At 43.6% G+C, this 21,261-nt stretch overlaps 1 protein-coding gene across 1 annotated transcript; it reads left to right on the forward strand.

Annotated features, from left to right (window-relative positions):
* Positions 1 to 2,808: 2,808 nt before the first annotated feature.
* On the forward strand, positions 2,809 to 20,131 carry LOC308410893 (protein NLRC3-like). The gene is made up of 10 exons (XM_080904555.1): positions 2,809 to 2,939; positions 4,617 to 4,746; positions 5,002 to 5,103; positions 6,096 to 6,174; positions 6,336 to 6,522; positions 6,651 to 8,445; positions 9,359 to 9,532; positions 9,806 to 9,973; positions 19,000 to 19,046; positions 19,195 to 20,131. The coding sequence occupies exons 2-10, from the start codon at positions 4,631 to 4,633 to the stop codon at positions 19,731 to 19,733; spliced, it is 3,207 nt and encodes a 1,068-aa protein (XP_080760681.1). The 5' UTR covers positions 2,809 to 2,939; positions 4,617 to 4,630; the 3' UTR covers positions 19,734 to 20,131.
* The last annotated feature ends 1,130 nt before the right edge of the window (positions 20,132 to 21,261 follow it).

Here is a 21,261-nt window from a genome sequence, read left to right on the forward strand (position 1 = left end):
TCTTTTTATTTTATTTTTTTAAGTTATTTCTTATCCTTATTTTATCTTTTTATTTATTCTTATCTTGTTCTTTTAACCCTTATCTAACTTGGCATTGTGCACGGTGTGTTTAGATTCAGTTTAAATTCAGGGACACGGAGCCCCTGTTGATCCTCTACCTAATCACACGAGCCACGGTGTGAGAACGGGTGTGGGTCTCAATCAGCCAAGGTTTTGGGTGAACCCATTGTGAGATCTAGCCCCACCCCATCATGTGATTTCCTGTGATCAAATGTCCCAGGATGTGAGTGGGCGTTAAGACGTCCATGTCCCTCTTCAAGCAACTTAAAGAAGTCCAGACGCTTTTCTTTCCAAGCTCCTTCAACAACATCATTCATAGAACAACTTCCAGCTTCTTTTGCTCGGCTACAGTTTGGATGGATTTGCAGATGCAACAAGACTAAAATGGTTAGGGTCAGGAGGTCAAAGGTCAGAGCTCCTGTGGGTCTGAGGGCGGCCTCACGCTGGAGAAGGATGAAGGAGTCTGACCTGAGCCAGTGTTTGACATGAACACATCAGCACTGCTGTCAGTGAGCCTAACGACAGCCGTTAGCATCATTTCAGTGTTTCAGTCATAAAAACACTTCCTGTCTCTGTGGTGGTTACAGTGACATCATGCAGTTTGTGCTTTGACCTCCAGAGGGCGACAAATCAGCACAGACAGAGAGCTCCATTCAAACTTTGCTGCCATCAGGAATAATTCTTCAAATATAATCATCAGTGTTTGAGCAGTTATGATATCAGGGACAATCTAGACATGTGTGACAATACTGAACATGTCACATGACACACCTCAAACATCATGTGATCCACTCTCAGTCTGCACTTTCATTCATGACTTCAACAGGTTGAAATGAGCTTTGAAGAAACATTCAGTGAAATAAATCTTTCATGGATTCATGTGAGCAGCAGATGAACTTTGTACCAACAACATCTTCAATAACAGAGTCTGAATGAAGCTCAGGTGTTGATGCTGCTCACTGATTGGACGCTTGCTTTCAGCTCTGCTCTCAGTCTTTACTGCACAGGTGAAGGTAGAAAGTGTGACTGGATCTATAGACTGGAAACAGAGAAACATGCTGAACATTTGAAGCTTTGCAGCAGAAATGTTCATGTTACAAATACAGCAGAGCTGATCTGGGATCAGTGTGTTCACACCTGCAGCTACAACAAGGTTTCATCAGAGCTGCTTTTCCACCATCCCTGGACTCGCACCAGTTTGCATACAGGGAGAACCGGTCAACCGAGGATGCGATCGCCACAGTGCTGCACACATTACTGAAGCACTTGGAACACAGGAACACCTATGCACGGCTCCTCTTTGTAGACTACAGCTCAGCTTTTAATACCATCCGGCCATACAAACTACGTCCCAAACTCCACCAACTGGGACTTAACTCCTCTCTGTGCAACTGGATTGTGGACTTCCTCACTAACCGTAGACAGAGTGTCAGAGTGGGTAAGAACACCTCTTCCACCCTTGTGGTCAACACCGGTGCCCCTCAGGGGTGTGTTCTGAGCCCTCTGCTATACACTCTCTTCACCCATGACTGTATTTCCTCCTGCGCGTCCAATCTCATTGTTAAGTTTGCAGATGACACTACAGTGCTCGGACTTATATCCAACAATGATGAGACAAACTATAGGACAGAGGTGCAACAACTAGAGTCATGGTGCCACGACAATAACTTGGTCTTAAACACCAAAAAGACCAAGGAGATCATTGTAGATTTCCGGAAGAGGGGCCATAACAACCATCTGCCTCTCTTCATTGGCAGTGAGGCGGTGGAGAGGGTGAGCAGTTTTAAATTCTTGGGGGTAACTGTGACCGAGGACCTGTCCTGGGGCAACCATATCACCTCAGTTGTACGGAAGGCCCAACAGCGCCTCTACTACCTGAGGAGACTGCGGAGCGCACACATTCCCAGATCTCTGATGTTGAACTTCTACAACTGTGCCATCAGCAGCGTTCTGACGTATGGATTTCTAGTGTGGTTCCCCAGCTGCACCAAGGCCGATCAGCAAGCACTCCAGCGGGTGGTGAAAGAAGCTGGCAGAATTATTGGAACAAGTCTGCCAGAGATCAGTAATATCTTCCCCACTCGCTGTCTGAGGAGGGTGCACAGTATCCTGCGGGACCAACATCACCCTGCGCGCCACCTTTTCCATCTGCTGCCCTCAGGGAGAAGGTACAGGTCTATACAGGCCAGAACATCCAGACTGGCCAACAGCCTGTATCCACAGGCTGTGAGGCTCCTGAACTCTCTGCCCCCCTCTCACGGACAATAACCATATCCAACTTCTTAATAGCAATGAACTGGTCTGCATTGGTGCATCATATCTTTATTCTCTTCCCCCTCCTGCCCCCCCCCCCCCCCCTCTTTCTTAAATAGATAACTATCATATCTGATATCATATCTCACAGTACAATAATATTGAATGGGTTGCATTGTTGTATTTTGTCATGTTTCTCAGGTCTTTGTCTGAATTTCTACGAACATTATTGCTAAGGATTGTCTTATTGCATTGGAGTCACACTGGGTTAAATATGTACACTTGGGTTTTAAGGGGTATTTATTATTTTCTTCTTTTTTTGGGGTTGTATGGAAGCCCCAAACGCAATTTCATTGTTCTTGACAATGACAATAAATAAATAAATACTAAATACTAAATACTAAATGTCTCCACACGTCAGCATGTGAACTTTACTCTGACTCAGTCTGAGCAGTCAGACGGCATATTTTTAAAGTTAACACATCAGCACACACAGAGCTGAGCCCCTCCCACCTGTGCTGAGTTTCAGGTGGAGCCCCGCCTCCTTCCAGGAAGCAGCTCACCTGTGTGTCCGTGTTTAGTGTCCAGGTGTGGAGTGGAGCTTGTTGTTGGTGTGTGAAGAAACTGTAAGTTTGCTTTGTTTCCTCCTTTAACAGTTTGTCTTTAGGAACTTTACTGTTTGTTCAGCTCGTGTTTGATTTCTTCACACAACAAACTGTGTGTGTTTGTATTTCCGGTCTCTCCATTAAAGTCAGTGTGTAATGTTTCCTGGCTAACATCAGCTGTGTGCAGCTTAGTTCAGCACAAATCTGCCGCTCCATAGTTCACGGTAACGGACTCACAGCTGGACCAACGAGGCCGAGTGTGTCCGCCACTCTGAGCTACGTTCGTGTTTGTGTACTTGTAGTTTGTACTTTGAGTTCACTCAGAGCCCACAGAGGACGCAGCGTACGTGATGACGTCACAGCCCTTTACCTCCTTTACTGTCACTGTGATTAATATTTACACACGAGACACCTGCAGAGCTCTGACGCTAAGCTAGCACACAGCATGCTAACACTAAGCTAAAGCTAAGCTAGCCAAGAACCCAGAGTGAGGTTAAAGCTGAGTAAACACTGACCCCAGACCAGCACCGTGATAAAGTGAGCTGCTGCTGCTGAACTTGAACAGGTAACAAAGTGATGAGCAGTCAGGCTGCAGGTTTCTACCTGTTCATGTTTCTACAGTAGAATCACTTTGAAGTGTCTTTGTGCTGTTTCATCTTTGATTTGTGTTCATAAACACTCAGAGAAACATCACGTGACCTCATCAGGATCTGTGTTGGTGTGTGGGGCTGTACCTCAGCTTTATGTTGTTACATGCTCATTTGTTCATTTCACACAGTAACATCAAAGTAATGTTATGAGGAGTAATGAAGTAACGTACTCCATTACTTTTAATCAAAGTGTTCTGTGTAATATGTGTAATAATGACTGTTTTGAGTAATGACCAACACTGATCACAACAAAGAGGAAATGCCTCCAACATGCACAAACATTTGAGCCACAACATGCAGTTAATGTGCACAAATGTCTTTGATATGCTGCTCAGTGATGGTGGTGACTGTCAGAGCAGAGCTACTGAGAATCAATAAGTAATATCAATGATGGGATCAGAATCACTAAATTCTTCTCATCCCTGTCAGTATCATACATGTGCTGTATAATGTGATAAATGTAGAGGTGCTGGCTGTTCTCTCACTCTGCTGTTTAGCTGTAAAGGACGCCTCCCTGCCTTTGTCTCATTCATGACCTTTAATAGTCTCTTCTAACATGCAGAGATCTGTATGATCTGTTTCATAGAGTCTAACCAGCCTGTACAGGTAACAACAACAGTCACTGCATCACTGACACACAAACGTCATCTCTGTCAATAACAACATTCATACATGGAATAAAAACACATCAGTGGATCATTGCTGGAGCTGATGTTTGTGCTCCTGGTGCAAAGGCTCTCAGTTTCCTCCTTGAAATAACATCAGTGGTGGGTCAGCGACATGCTTTCTTTCCCTCTCAGGTTTAAATATCTGGGACTCTCCACCGTTTGGTTTTAGAGCTGAAGAAGCTTCTCAGATGAAACGTCTTCCAGAAACTTAAAGACGTCTCTTTTCTCTCCAAGCTCCTTAGATCACATGACCTGGATGACTGAACCTACAGATATATTGACCTGGTTTCATGGTCACATGACAGGTCAGAGGTCAGCGACTGTAACTCAGTTCCTCCTGTTAATGTGAACTCACTGAGTGTTTGTGGTTTACCTCTCAGACTGACTGAAGACAATGATGGAGGAAGAGGAGGACAGAGCCGAGTCTGCAGGGTCCAGCTGTCCGTCTGTGAGGAGTGACCGGTCCAAAGGTCAAAATCCAGAGTTCAGTGGTGAACCTGGAGCAACGAGGTCAGAGAGCTGAACTCACTGAGTAACAGAAATAATTCTGCACTGACATTATAATCAGTGTTGACTCTGGTTGATTGTCTGACTGTGTTTGTGAGCTGAGAGGAAATGAAAATGAGTTTGTAACAAAAATCAGTTTTGTCCAGTTTTCCTGTAAAAAGCTGAACTCTAATCTAAGAGGATGTTACTGACAGGAAACAGCTGCATTATCTGCAGTCTGTGTGATCACAGCTGCTTCAATCATGTTTGTGTCTGCAGAGGTCAGAGGTCACAGTCTGCAGGGTCCAGCTGTCCGTCTGTGAGGAGTGACTGGTCCAAAGGTAGCAATCCAGACTTCAGTGGTGAACCTGGAGCAACGAGGTCAGAGAGCTGTGATGACTCCTTTACATGTTTGTGTTTCCTGGATAAATATGACCTGAAACATCCTCAGATTGTTACAAAGATTCATTAAAAAGAAAACAATGAAAGAGAAAAGATCCAAATGTTCGACTTGGTCATTTGCTGTTTGAGGACAGTGATGCTCATATCTGTGGGGAAAGTGTGACCTGAGTGGGTTCATGTTTGTCTTTAAAGAACAGAGCTGCTCTGATTCTCTTTGTGTCTGATCTGTTAAACAGTCTGAGAGGTCACACAGAGACCCAGCAGCTAAAGCCTGGATCATACTGGCTGCTGTTACTCCATCAGGACAACACTGAACCACAGTGGTGTGGATGTAGTGGATAAATCCCACCATACTGATGCTCAGAGTTAACCACAGGGAACAAATCCAGATGTTACCTTCAGATTGTGACCTTTGGAGTGGACGATGCAGATTTCAATAGAGAATAAATGTTGTTGTTTTTCAGCTGTGAAGAAAGAATCTAATTTTCTGAACTTAAGAATTTATGATGCTGGAAACAACATGGAGACTATAACACAACATTTCCACTGTGTTCATAGAATGAATGTAAAACTGTCAGACATTCATTAAATATGCAAAATGTCTACAGAAGCATCAGAGGGTCAGACGTGAAGCACTCAGTGATTTTGATCAAATGACTCATCAGTTATTGATCTGTACTACACTGATCTACCACGTTAGTAAAGCTGGTGTTCTGGTGGTGGAGGGAGACTCGGATCATGTTCTGGTTTTGGAGCAGTGATCTGCTGATGGTTCAGTTTGATGAGCTTCTTCAAAATCATCCCTGACATCACCACTGAAAGGACGTCCATGAAAACAGACTGAAAATTACTGATATGTTCACAATCTGAGAGTTTAAAACTTGACAGACTTGATTCAGATGAAGTTATTTGAGCAGAAACTCCTGGATCTTTATCCTGTGTTGATCTAATCCTTCATGGTTCCTCCACAGAGTGGAGCAGCAGAGCTCAGAGGTTCCCAGTGGTCAGTCTGCCCAGCAGCATCAAACACAGCTGGACTCCATATTTATGGTCTGTACATGTACAACAACTACTGTTACATCTGTTCTGTTCACGGTCATCTCCATGCTGCTCTTTGTAGACCAGTGGATCGTCAGTGTGTCCAACATGGATCTGATGTTTGGCTCCATGATTTCAGTCTGATTGGCTCATTCATAAATATTCTGTTCCAGCTGCTGGAGGACAACATCATCACTTTTGTGAAGAACGAGCTGAAGAAGATCCAGAAGGTTCTGAGTCCAGATTACCCAGAATGCTTAGAGAGTCAGAGGAGCAGCAGCAGAGAGGCGTTTGTGAAGATCACAGTGGACTTCCTGAGGAGAATGAAGCAGGAGGAGCTGGCTGACCGTCTGCAGAGCAGTAAGAGGATTTATCTAAAGATTTAAGCTGCTGGATGAATGAACATTTTCCAGAGATGGAAGATGGAGCAACATGTTTTAAAGATTAGTTCTTTTTGGAATTGAGTGTTTATTTTTCTTCTCATTCAGAACTTCAAGCTGCAGTTTGTCATCGTAACCTTAAATCCACCCTGAAGAAGAAGTTCCAGTGTGTGTTTGAGGGCATCGCTAAAGCAGGAAACCCAACCCTCCTGAATCAGATCTACACAGAGCTCTACATCACAGAGGGAGGGACTGCAGAGGTCAATGATGAACATGAGGTCAGACAGATTGAAACAGCATCCAGGAAACCAGACAGACCAGAAACAACCATCAGACAAGAAGACATCTTTAAAGCCTCACCTGGAAGAGATGAACCAATCAGAACAGTGCTGACAAAGGGAGTGGCTGGCATTGGGAAAACAGTCTTAACACAGAAATACAGCCTGGACTGGGCTGAAGACAAAGCCAACCAGGACATCCAGTTCATATTTCCATTCACTTTCAGAGAGCTGAATGTGCTGAAAGAGGAAAAGTTCAGCTTGGTGGGACTTGTTCATCACTTCTTTACTGAAACCAAAGAAGCAGGAATCTGCAGCTTTGAAGACTTCCAGGTTGTGTTCATCTTTGATGGTCTGGATGAGTGTCGACTTCCTCTGGACTTCCACAAAACTACAATCCTAACTGACCCTAGAAAGTCCACCTCAGTGGATGTGCTGCTGATAAACCTCATCAGGGGGAAACTGCTTCCCTCTGCTCGCCTCTGGATAACCACACGACCTGCAGCAGCCAATCAGATCCCTCCTGACTGTGTTGGCATGGTGACAGAGGTCAGAGGGTTCACTGACCCACAGAAGGAGGAGTACTTCAGGAAGAGATTCAGAGATGAGGAGCAGGCCAGCAGAATCATCTCCCACATCAAGACATCACGAAGCCTCCACATCATGTGCCACATCCCAGTCTTCTGCTGGATCACTGCTACAGTTCTGGAGGATGTGCTGAAAACCAGAGAGGGAGGACAGCTGCCCAAGACCCTGACTGAGATGTACATCCACTTCCTGGTGGTTCAGGCCAAAGTGAAGAAGGTCAAGTATGATGGAGGAGCTGAGACAGATCCACACTGGAGTCCAGAGAGCAGGAAGATGATGGAGTCTCTGGGAAAACTGGCTTTTGATCAGCTGCAGAAAGGAAACCTGATCTTCTATGAATCAGACCTGAAAGAGTGTGGCATCGATATCAGAGCAGCCTCAGTGTACTCAGGAGTGTTCACACAGATCTTTAAAGAGGAGAGAGGACTGTACCAGAACAAGGTGTTCTGCTTCATCCATCTGAGTGTTCAGGAGTTTCTGGCTGCTCTTCATGTCCATCTGACCTTCAGCAACTCTGGAAAAAATCTTCTTGAACAGAAACAAATAACCTCCAAGAGTTTTAGCTTTTTAAACCAAAAAGAATCTCTTCACCAGAGTGCTGTGAACAAGGCCTTACAGAGTCCAAATGGACACCTGGACTTGTTCCTCCGCTTCCTCCTGGGTCTTTCACTGCAGACCAATCAGACTCTCCTACGAGGTCTGCTGACACAGACAGGAAGTAGCTCACAGACCAATCAGGAAACAGTCCAGTACATCAAGAAGAAGCTCAGTGAGAATCTGTCTGCAGAGAAAAGCATCAATCTGATCCACTGTCTGAATGAACTGGATGATCGTTCTCTAGTGGAGGAGATCCAACAGTCCCTGAGATCAGGAAGTCTCTCCACAGGTGAACTGTCTCCTGCTCAGTGGTCAGCTCTGGTCTTCATCTTACTGTCATCAGAAGAAGATCTGGATGTGTTTGACCTGAAGAAATACTCTGCTTCAGAGGAGGCTCTTCTGAGGCTGCTGCCAGTGGTCAAAGCCTCCAACAAGGCTCTGTGAGTAAATCTGTGATCATGTTTATTTTTAAAATGTTGATTAAAAGTGGTCATAGATTTCTTCCATGACAGATCCATGTCCTAAAACCATGAGACAGCGTAGTTGTATAGTATAAAAGAAAAAAGGAGAACTTTTGACCACAATATTGTAACTTGAATGAACTTTTGATACAGCCTTTAAACATAAAATTTATGAACAGAATCGGTGACAAAGGGCAGCCCTGGTGGAGCCCATCACCCACCGGACTTATTACTATCCAACGTATTGCCGGCTATGCCAACCAAGCTCTTGCAATGGTTGTAAAAGGATCGAATGGCCATAAAATGTTTCTCAGTTTTATTATTTTCAGTCACATCTGTTTTTGATTATTAACTGAATATTTTAAAATTCAGGCTTTTTATGTTATACAAAACATCATATTTTCTTATGATGTCTTGTATTGATTCTGAAGGAATAGTTTTCATCAGTATCGCAGATACCAGCCTGAATTTTACTTTGTATTGGATCAGAAAGGAAATCAGTGGCATCACACATCACTTACAGCAACTTCAGTACCACTCCATTTTAATAAACTGGGGGGAGGTGCACCAAGATTCAGTATGAGATAAAGAATTATTTTTAACTGTAAGGTTGGAGAAATCTGTTGTTGGAAATTGGAAGAACAGGTCATCTTAAAAATCACTGCATTGTAGTTTTATTCAGGCCCCTTCAATCTGTGATCGCTGTTGCTTTGCATTGTAAATTCTACTATTACAAAAGTCACAAATATTAGTGTATGTGTGTGTTGTTGGGTAATAAACCAAAAGAACAGAATCTACCAGCACCTCACTGATTTCTGCTTAAAAACAATAAAAAAGCAATAAAGCTCTGATTTGTTTGGTTGATCTTGTCTCCCTTCCACCTTGATTTCAGACTGAGTGGCTGTAACCTGTCAGACAGAAGCTGTGAAGCTCTGTCCTCAGTCCTGAGCTCCCAGTCCTCCCATCTGACAGAGCTGGACCTGGGTAACAACAACCTGCAGGATTCAGGAGTGAAGCTTCTGTCTGCTGGGATGAAGAGTCAATACTGCAAACTGGAAACGCTGAGGTCAGATCAAGCAATATCGATTTTTTTTTTTCATCAATTAACATCATTTAATCAATTTCATTTGGAAAAAATTAACAGTTTATGTTTTGTTTTTTTAATGAATCCATCCAAATCACACTAAACTGCCACATTTGTCTTTTGTAACATGAGGCAATAAGGATTCCAGCATGTCCTGAAACAGTGTTGAAATATTGTAAATGTAGTAGCTCCTCATGGCACCATGAATATACTTTAACACAAGTGTTTCATGTCTTCTTGTCATCCTTTCTTCAGACTGAGTGGCTGTAACCTGTCAGACAGAAGCTGTGAAGCTCTGTCCTCAGTCCTGAGCTCCCAGTCCTCCCGTCTGACAGAGCTGGATCTGGGTAACAACAACCTGCAGGATTCAGGACTGAAGCTTCTATTTTCTGCAGTGGAGAGTCCAAAGTGTACAATTCTCAGGTCAGGATTCAGTCTTTTCTGATGATGATTTAAAACCTGAGTCAGGTCGATAAATGGCTTACTCATTTACAACAGACATGATTTGTCAAATCACCTTATATCTAACCCAAAGGTCCTGTGTTTTACTACTTTGATTTTTTAGTAAAACACAGGACCTCTTAATATTTATCTAAGAGACCATATATAATTTTTTTCCCTGGATCATGTGTGTACCCTCCTGGTTGGAGCTCCAGCAGCCTGTATCAGTGAATGGGACTTTAAATGAAATTGCTGCCCCTGTCAGGAAGAGGTCTGAGTGACACACAAAACAGAAAATATGAGCACTGCATGTGTCTGAGGCTACTCAGATACAGACCTGAATGAGACACTAACTTTGTCTCTGAGAGATAACTTTTATTATTAAATACACTTCATTTCTCATCTGTGTAGAGAATGTAGAGTTTGACATGCTAATATTACAAAATGAAAAATCACACTGAGTCACAAAGAAATTGTTTTGGAGTATTTATGGTTCAGCTGATGAAATTGTTCAAACAAACCAGTAATTTACACCGAAACAGCACAAGTGAAACTTTTTCGAGGGACTTACACTAAGCTTGTCCTGGTACACCTGTAGAGCCCAGCTTCTATGGACCATGAGCTTAAGTTCTGTGCTGCTCTGATTTATTGCCTGTGCTGTCTTTCAGTTCAGCTTTGTCGAGTCTCTGGTAGGATTTCTTTTACATGACCTGTGTAAAAACAAAACAGGAAACACATTAAGCTGAAGTAAGATGCACAATTTGAAAAATGGGGCACAAAAAATGTTGCTGCTTTCTGGAAAGTGCGTCTAAGAAGACCCAATGGAGAAAGTGAAGAGAAAAATCAAAGATTAAGAAGAAGAAAATGGCAGAGGCAGTTTCTCTTGGACTGCCTGCAGATGGGGTGAGACTCTAGAAACAGGGATGATTGGAGAAAATGCAAAGAGGCCATAGGATAAACCAGGAGATGAATACTCTGGTGTTCTGGGGATAGTGGGAGTGAGAGGGAGAGATGCCAGTAAATGATTTCAAGGATAAATTTGAGAGAATCAGAGCTAAGAAACCAAAGCAAGTGGGGAACTACAAACATATGGACAGACTCATAATTAGGCCAAAGACACATTAAAGCAATTATTACAGGTTTAGAAACAGGGATGGATATGAAGGAGCTTAGCATGAATTTGCATTGAGGAAAGAATAGCAACGAGCATCAGAGGAAACAGTTAGGAAAACTAAAAGGATGTACTGGCAGGAATACTGCAGTACTTTAGGAAGAACTACCGTATTTCCCAGACTACAGAGCGCACCTGAATATTAGCCGCACAAGCTAAAATCAGGGGAAAATCCTGTTTTGTACATACATTAGCCGCACCTGACTAAAAGCCGCAGGTGTTTCAATGTTGACTTATGATATGTAAGAGAATATGCACAAAGCGAATTGTCAGGAAAGAGATGGCTGTTTGGAGACACACCCCTTTTATTAATATTTTGAAAAACAAGTTATGGGTACATATTTGCATAACTTTTTAGGTATATGTACAAGTAGCGGTAATTACAAGTACAAAACATGTACTGTGCTTCATAAATGAGTAACAAATGTAGTACATAACAATAACCTACAGCACACCAGAACAATTGATTCAGCCTACCTTTTAGGCTCAGGTGCAGTGACACGGCTTTAACAAGAAGAAAAGTCAGTCATTCACCACCATCTTCCTGCGCACTGAAACCACCAAAGTCCTCTCCTCCAGTGTCGGAAACAAACAGGCTCAGGGTGGCTTCGTCATCCACTCTCAGCTTCTTTCTTTCGTTGTCACTTTCAAAACCAAAGAAATCCTCGTTGTCAGTGTCAGAGTCGAACACCCTCAGAAGGGCCGTGGCGGTGTCCTCCTCTCCATCATGCAGCATTCAGCCCTTCGAAATCTGTTGGTGATCGTGGATGTTTTCACACTTTTCCACGCTGTCAGAATCCAATGGTGGAGTTGGGCATAACTTGCTTTTTGCAAGTTTATCGCCGCTCATCATCCAGGCCTCCAGCTGAACGGGTAGCGCTACTTTGAAGTTTGTTTTTCGCGCTACCTCGTACTGCACTACGTTGCCTGACGGATGGACATGTGACCAACATACCACTCTTGAACCCCGATCCTTCCGCCAGGCAACGTAGTGCCGTACAACAGCGGAACAAACAAAACAAATCCGCTCATGGACAATCCATAGAAAAGCCGCACCTGACTAAAAGCCGCAGGGCTCAAAGCTTGTGCAAAAAGTAGCGGCTTATAGCCCGACAATTACGGTACACCAGTTCAGAATGTGTGGAGTACAGTTAAGAACATGAATGCAGACAGGAAACAACAGCAGCTGTTGTAAAGTAAATTCAAACTCCTTCATTAAATGCAGCTGGTTGAGTTGAAAACAATGGAGAATGATTGTGTTACGTTGTTTATTCTCTATAGAAATGGAGCAGGAGTGCATGCAGAGCTGGACGTGGGCTGTATATACATGCGTGTATCTGTTTTGTCTGTGAGCAGAGAAAACAAAGCGCTGGAAATGTCATATTGAAATGTTAAATCAGGAAAATCCTGGAGAAGAGGATAGTTCTAATGTTCAGTTTGTAATGTTGAATTCAACACAGCTCTTAAATGCATAAAAATGACTTCACCTGACGTCAGACTGAGCAATCGGATTAGCTACTGATATTGATTTAACCCTTTAAGACCTACCATAGAACCAAGTCCGCCAGAGCTTATATTATATTTTTACATGCTGTAGAGCCATTTTTGGGAGCATTTCAAGTTGCTATACATCAATACAACCATTACAGCCTAAATTTTAATAATATGTATGTATTAAGTGCATAGTAATTACATAAATTGCAAAAAAGTGCAATAAACTACAAAAAAATTGAAAATCGTTTTTGTTTTTTTAACATATATTTCTAGTTAGAGAAATTTAAGAGGCTTATCCCTCAAAACTGTAAATACAAAAAAGTTGCACAAAATAGTTTCCCACCTCAGGAAATTTATTTTGAGTGCCTTCATAGTTTTATTTTTGAAATACACCAATTTTTATATACTGCAGGAAAAACGAAAATAAATATTATACTGCAAATTTGCAAAATAACAGCATATGCATCAAAATAAACTATTTCCAGCAGAGCAATATGAGTCCTAAGCATATGTGGAAGGAAACTGTAACCTAGGACAAGCTGATGGCATAAGATGTAAATACAACTCCTCAGGTTTCATATGCAAAAAAAATTATTGCGCTAGCTCACGTGATTACAGTGCTACCGGGATTTAAAAATAGTTGCGCAAAACGGAGTGTGCCCACTCTGACCAGTTTTAAAGGGTTAAAGCAAGAAAATATGGTATTAGCATTAGATGCCAATTCCTATTAACCTTAAATTAGCATTACCTGCTAATGGCAGTCTACTTAGCATTAACTCCTCACTAATGTAATGCTAATTCACATCAAATTATCTTTAGCTTTAGCATTAGCTGCTAGCTTCAGCCTACCTAGCACTAGCTGCTCACATTGTTAAAAGGGAAGAGAAAACGATATTAGCATTAGCTTGTAATAATTATTCACCCCTAATTAGAATTAGCCACTAATGGCAGCATACTTAGCATTAACTCCTCACATCGTTATAATGCAAATGATGCTAACTTGCATTAAATTAGACTGCTGTTATTAGCTAATGCTATTTAGCAGTAGCTGCTCACATTGCTATAAAGCAAAGGAAAACGATATGAGCATTAGGTTCTAATGCGTATTTGCCTTAAATTAGACGTAGGTGGGCAGCACGGTGGCACGATGGTTAGCACTGTTGCCGCACAGCAAGAAGGTCCTGAGTTCAATTCCACCATCAGGCCGGGGTCTTTCTGTGTGGAGTTTGCATGTTCTCCCCGTGTTTGCGTGGGTTCCCTCCGGGTACTCCGGCTTCCTCCCACCGTCCAAAGACATGCAGCTTGTGGGGATAGGTTAATTGGATAATCCAAATTGCCACTAGGTGTGAATGTGCGAGTGAATGTGAGTGTGAATGGTTGTCTGTCCCTGTGTGTTAGCCCTGCGACAGACTGGCGACCTGTCCAGGGTGTACCCCGCCTTTCGCCCTATGACAGCTGGGATAGGCTCCAGCGCCCCCCGCGACCCTGAAAAGGATAAGCGGAAGCGAATGGATGGATGGATGGATAGACGTAGGTGCTAATGGCGGCCTACTTAGCATTAGCAGCTCAGATGTTGTAATGCTAGGGAAAAGAGTGTTAGCATTAGCCGTTCACAATGTTATAAAGTTAAGGGAAATAGTGTTAGCATTAGCTACTCACATTGTTAAAAAGTGTTAGCATTAGTGCATAATGCTAATTCACATCAAATTAGCATTAGTTAATAACGGCAGCCTATTTAGCATTAGCAGATAATGTTGACCTTGGCCCACTGGAAAAGTTAAGAACTAAAGATTTAGGAGTGTTTCTCGATAGCTCTTTCTCGTTTGAGAAACAAATAAATTCTGTTATTAAAACCAGCTGTAAGGTTTATATTGTTGATTGTCATTTATGCTTAGAAATATTTACTCATATATGCTTAGAGTTGTATAATCGATTGCATGATGATAGAGGTTTGATCCTTAGTAGTCTGTAAAGACTCTGTGTGCCTTCCAGAGTGCTCTGGCATGCACACACCACTTGGGGCCATGAGAGAGGTCGTACCCTCTCTTACTGATTTATGGTGTAGGACAGGGGTCTCAAACTCAATTTAGCTGGGGGCCGCTGCAGGCAGAGTCTGGGTGAGGCTGGGCCGCATTAGGTTTTCTACAGGAAAGGCATGGTTAAAAAAATTCCAATCCTCTCAAATCTCTTTATTTTTATTTTTTAACACAAAATATTAAAAATAAATAAACAAATTAAGAATTAATAAGAAAATCAATCAATCTGTAATACATAAATAAAACAATAATAAGATATTTTTAGTCAGTGAACTTGTGTGTTTTTCTTTCAGTCTTCTATATCTGCTGTATTTAGATTGAAATGTCTGTATTAACAGTTCTATAACCTTCTTCTGAACATGAATGGAACACTGTAGAAAATGAACTGTTCTTCTGAACATGGCTTCTCTTGCCTACTCCTTGCTGCTAGAGACCTGGCAGCGTTTCCTCTCGCATAGCCGAGCCAGATTTGGCCTGAGGGAGGAAGCAGTTGCGGCCCTCAGTATGTCTTGAAGATGATCATCCGTAAGTCTGGACCTGTACTTGGACTTATTGAAGTTCAAAGTGGAGAAGAGCTTTTGGCACAAGTATGTGCTACCAAAAAGGCACATGGTCCACTTGAACATTCGGGAAAGCCGAGGGAAACTAGGGCTCAAGTCTCTCAAAAATTGTCCAAGCTTGTCTGCTTTTCCACTCACCTCCCTGAACTTTGCTTTGAGTTCAGAGTTGCACTGCAGCTCAATGAGCTCCATTTGAAGCACAGAAGGGGCATCTTGCACATCAAAGGAGAAGGGGTCCGCAAAAATGTGAAAGGTGGCTCTGTGTGTCTTGAAGTCAGCAAATCTGTGATCAAATTCCTCCTGTAGCATCAAAATGACATCAACATACTCGTCAGCACTGAATGGTGTGCCTGCATCCACGAGTGCCTTGCATGCTGGGAAATGGCAAAGGTTTGTCTGAGAGAGCTGAGCTTTCCAGAGCGCCAGTTTTGTGGAGAATGCTCTCACGTTGTCATAGGCAGCACTGACAAGTTGCCCCTGGCCTTGTAACGTCTTGTTCAGTACATTAAGCTCATGTGTCATATCAACAAGAAAAGCTGAGTCCATGAGCCATTTTGGGATCAGTTAGCACAGGAACACTAACTCCATCCTTCTCCATGAAGGCTTCACTTCTGCTCTCAACTCAAAAAGTCTCTTTAATACATTTCCCCTGCTGAGCCAACGTACCTCAGTGAAGTCGAGCACATCCCCATATTCTGACTCCATTTCCTCTAGAAAAGCACAGAACCTTCGGTGCTTTAAGCCCCTGGATCTGATTTGGTTGATGCATTTCACAACAATAGACATCACATTGTCAAACTTCAGGCATTTGCTGCAAAGGACCTGCTGATGGATGATGCAGTGCAGAGCAATGGCCTCCTCCACGCCTTCCTCTTCCAGTTTGTTTTGTGCCACCAGTCCATGTTTCCTCCCTGTCATTGATGGCGCTCCATCTGTTGTTATTCCAACAAACCTCTTCCATGGCAAACCAACATTCTCAATGGCATCACACAGCTTGTAAATATCTGCTGAGCGGTGGTCTGGCCATGCATTGGAATTACTGTGAGCAGCTCCTCCATCACTTCAAAACTGTCATCAACACCACGGACATACATTGGGAGCTGGGCAGTGTCGGTGATGTCTGTGGTCTCATCAAGAGCGACTGAGTATACACTGAAACATTTGGCTTTCTCACACAGTTGGTCATAAATGTCACTTGACAGGTCAGAAATGCGATCTGCTGCGGTGTTGGCAGAAAGGCTGATGTTGCTAAACTGACCTTTCTTTCCCGGACAGACTATATTTGCAGCCTGCAATATGCACTTTTAGACAAATGCACCTTCTGTGAATGGCTTCCCTGCTTTAGCAATCATCTCACTAACCACGTGGCTCCGACTGCTGCATTATTCTCTTTGGTTGCTTTCTTGGAGAAATCTTGCTGCCTCAGTAGATCTGTTTTAAGACTGGCAACCCGGTTCGCTCTCTCGTCTCCCTGGTATTTTGCATCCAGCTCAGCATGTCTAGTTGTGTAATGACGTTTCAAATTGTATTCCTTGTGCAGCGCAACTTTCTCTGTGCAAATAAGACAGGTCGGGGTGCCCCTGTGCTCAACAAAGAAATATTGCATTGCCCACTTTTCCTGAAATTGTCGGTGCTCATCACCAACCTTTCTCTTCACCGCAGGCTTTGAAAAAGACATGTTTGGGGCTATGTGACATTTATAATTCTACTTGGTGTCACTGTCGCATTGAAGTTTCAATCAAGCGTTTAGCCGACGGACGGGGAACGTCTCAACGCGTAGAGAACGTCATTTCTGCTTCTTTTTCTTGCAACCGTAGCACGGCGATCGGCAGATAAAAAGCCGGTAGCAGTCTCCTTTGTTTTTACGCTCGATGTTCATGTCTTTCATGACGACACGAACACCGTGGCGTTTGCAGATGGTAGAAAGTGCAGGGATAGCGAGCGCAAAAAAGGCGACTGCTCACGGCGCCGGGCTGTTGTTACAGGAGAAAGAAGCGGAAATGACACCGTGACATATAACAAATAACATCAGCTGTTTCTGAATTTAGTTGTTTTGACTGCTTTTACATTATATTGAAATATATGTAATGTTCATGTTTGCTGCAATGCAAACGCAGTGATGCAAATAAAAACATGGAGCCACAAATTACGGTGCGACCCTATAATTAGTCCGGGTTACCGGGGACTGTTGTTGCCGATGAACAGGTGTCGCTATGTGACTGCAGACTAAATTGGGCTGCATTGAGTTCATGACTTTTCTTTTATCCCGCCGCCTACGCATCACTGTGAGAGTTAATATGAGATCTCTCTCTGTGGAAAAATAACTTTAAATCCCACTGACGTGTGTATAAATCTATATACGTATAATGTCCCGCTGGGCAGCAACTTAAAAAACAACTTTTTTTGAAGTGTTGTGAACGCAGCGCGCTGGGGCGAATGTCGGCGTTTGCCCAATAGAAAGGAGGAAGCCAGCCAGGCACAGGAAAGAAAGAAACACTCCAGGGCAACGCTGCTGGAACTTTGACTCATTGAGAAATGTTTCCCTGCTTGCATCAAGCCCGGCTGGTGTCCCCTGAGATCCATATCCCACCCTGATTGGTGGGTTAATTCAGCTCCGCCCACAACACTGTAAAGTGTCATACATTATCAAACTAACATTACATTTTCATATTAAGGTGGGGCCAAAAACTATCATCCTGCGGGCCGCAATTGGCCCGCGGGCCACGAGTTTGAGACCCCTGGTGTAGGAGGACACCTGCTCTGTGTCTGGTTAAGTATAAGAGCCCTTTGTTAGGGGGACCGCTGGACTCTTAGCACCAGCTTTGGGGTCACAGGGTCACATCTGGAACACACACACACACACACACACACAGACACGCACGCACGCACACACACACACACACAGACACAGACACGCGCACACACACACACACACACACACACACACACACACACACAGACACACACACACACACGCACACACACACACACACACACACACACACTATGCACAGACTGGTACTCTTTGTTCATACCTGTGTAAGACGTCATAATGAACTTGTGCATATTCATGTAAGCTCAATAAAGAGCAGTGTTACGAGGGAGCAGACGAGAGCGACTGAGGTCAAGTGAAGGAACGGCGCTGTCACAGTTCTCTCCCTCATCAATTTTCTGGTTCCAGCGGTGGGTCTGTGCTAGACGACCCATCACCAGCTTTTTCCAGCTTTTTCCACTGGTTACCAGTACGTGGTAGAATCCACTTCCAGATCTGGTTGTCTTTAAATCTGTGAATGGATTGGCTCCATCTTATCTCTCTTTAACAAAAGAATCCAAGTGGAGCCCTCAGGTCTGCAGATAAGCAGCTTCTGACCAGAACTAGACGTAAAAACAGAGGTGAGCTTTATCGATGGCTGCAGCCAAACTCTGGAACAGTCGCCCTTCACATCAGGTCGTCACCAACACTGGACATTTTTAAAAGCCGGTTGGAAACACATTTGTACTCTGTAGCTTTCAATCCTGACCAGTCTTTATAGTCATTACTGTGTATGTTTCCTATTTTCTCTCTACTCTGTGCAGCACTTTGGCTCAAGCTGTTTTTAAATGTGCTGATAAATAAATGTCGATTTCTTTGAATAAAACAGTGGAGCCGAGCTTTGAGCTCAGTGTGTAACAGTGTGTGTGTGAGAGCCATGTAATGTCCATGTGTGCATGCTGACTGTGCTGCTCTGACCCCCCTCCTCCTTTCAGGGTGGAGCCTGCTGGAGTCCGATGGTTGAGACCAGGTCTGAGGAAGTGTAAGTGTGTTTTTAATGGGATTCATGAAAACAAAGCAGCACACATTCAACCATCTTCATCATGTCAGGAGTCATCATCAAAGTGTCAATCAATGAACAGATGATGGATCAATAACTGCAGCTGGATTGTGTTTGTTCTCTCCATCAGATTCCTGTCAACTCACAATCGACACAAACACAGTGAACACAAAGCTCCAACTGTCTGACAACAACAGGAAGGTGACACATGTGGAGGAGGTTCAGTCATATCCTGATCATCCAGACAGATTTGATGATGTTTATCAGCTGCTGTGTAGAAATGGTCTGACTGGTCGCTGTTACTGGGAGGTCGAGTGGAGAGGAGGCGTTTATATATCAGTGAGTTACAGAAGCATCAGAAGGAAAGGAGGCAGTGATGACTGTTTGTTTGGAAACAATGATCAGTCCTGGAGTCTGATCTGCTCTGGTGATGGTCCTGGTTATGTCTGGCACAATAACAGCTACACATCCATCTCCTCCTCCTCCTCCTCCTCCTCTGTCTCTCACAGAGCAGCAGTGTATGTGGACTGTCCTGCTGGCACTCTGTCCTTCTACAGAGTCTCCTCTGACACTCTGATCCACCTCCACACCTTCAACACCACATTCACTCAAACTCTTTATCCTGGGTTTACAGTCTGGCATACTGGTTCCTCAGTGTCCCTGTGCTGATCCAACAGACAGTTTCCATGACTGCAAGTGTTGAGTGGAAAAATGCTACATTGCATTATTGCATCCTCTCACCACAGGAGGCGCTGTTGGCACCACTGATTGCTGATCAGCTGTTCTCTGATGATCTGATTGATACTGTGAATAACGGGACTCACTGAACTCTGTGACACAGTGAAGATTACAGAGTTTAACTTCACCCTTTAAGACTGACCACAGAACCAAGTCCACCAGAGCTTTTGTTATATTTTTACATGCTGTGGAGCCATTTGTGGGAGCATTTCAAGTTGCTATACATCAATACAACTGTTATAGCCCTAATTTTAATAATATGTATGCATTAAGTCCATAGTAACTACATAAACTGCAAAAAAAACCTCTGCTCATCCATCTCTGTGTGTATCAGGATACATTTGGTTCATAATACACAGAAAAATCAGAGTTATTACCTGTAATAAATGTGAAAGATTCCTGCAGTGATAACCAGGCAGGACTGAAACACATCCAAGCTGTCACCACGGTAACAGCACCGCCCATCCACAGGTGAGGGGAGGAGCAAAAAGAGGGACTTTGACCATTTTATACTAAAAACACTCAACTAATGTTTCTAATATGAAACAAATAAGCCCACATTAATGTGAGCGTTTATTAAATAATAATAATGATGATTTCCTCCTGATCTCATTTCCACAGCAGAGAAAACTGTGGTGTATATTGAGGTGGAGGGTGTGGTCTGTGGCTCAGGTGTAGAGTGAGGGTGGGGTGCACCACAGCAGCATGCTGGGACTGCTGAGGGTGGAGGAGGGAGTGATGATGACATCAGAGCTGCAGCACAGAGACCAGTGAACACACAGTCTGTTCATCTTTGCATAGATACAATATACAGCACAATATTGAATGACAGACACGCTGTGGGAGCTTCCACAGATACACTGACGTCAGCATCCAGAGTCCTCCTGCTGCTCCCCCCTCAGAGCCCCGTGATCAGCACCAACACATTCAGTTAGATGACAGAGTCCAGCTGCAGCTAGAATCAGCTCCCCTCTGTGAACAACAGCACAGCGTCAGTGTTTCACACTCAGTGAAAGGAGGAAACAGCAGAAGAACACCATGTGTGCTACGTTTCCCAGGACACACTACAAACTGCACAAATACAGAGCAGCACGTGGAAGGACCTGGAGCTGCATTTACAGAGCTGCAGACAGCGTGATGTCCTGTATGGACAGGTGGAAGGAACCAAGTCCTCAGCTGGAACACTCGTGTTTGTCCACAGACAGGAAACACAGCAGGAAACTTCCTCACAGAAGTGCAGCTCATGGATAACACACTTCCTGTCAGTCAGAATGAGGCTGCAGCCAAACACAGAAAGGTGTTTTTGTCCAGATGAGCCCAGAGAAGAAACACGAGTGTTCACAGACATCAGAAGCTCAGAGAGGTGAAACATGAGGTTGGAGTCCTCGTCAGCATCCAGAAGAGCTGCTGTGAAACCCTGAGTACTCATGACAGACTCTGATGGCACAAACACATCATG

Source organism: Rhamphochromis sp. 'chilingali', assembly GCF_963969265.1.
Source record: "Rhamphochromis sp. 'chilingali' genome assembly, chromosome: 15".
Lineage (NCBI taxonomy): Eukaryota > Metazoa > Chordata > Actinopteri > Cichliformes > Cichlidae > Rhamphochromis > Rhamphochromis sp. 'chilingali'.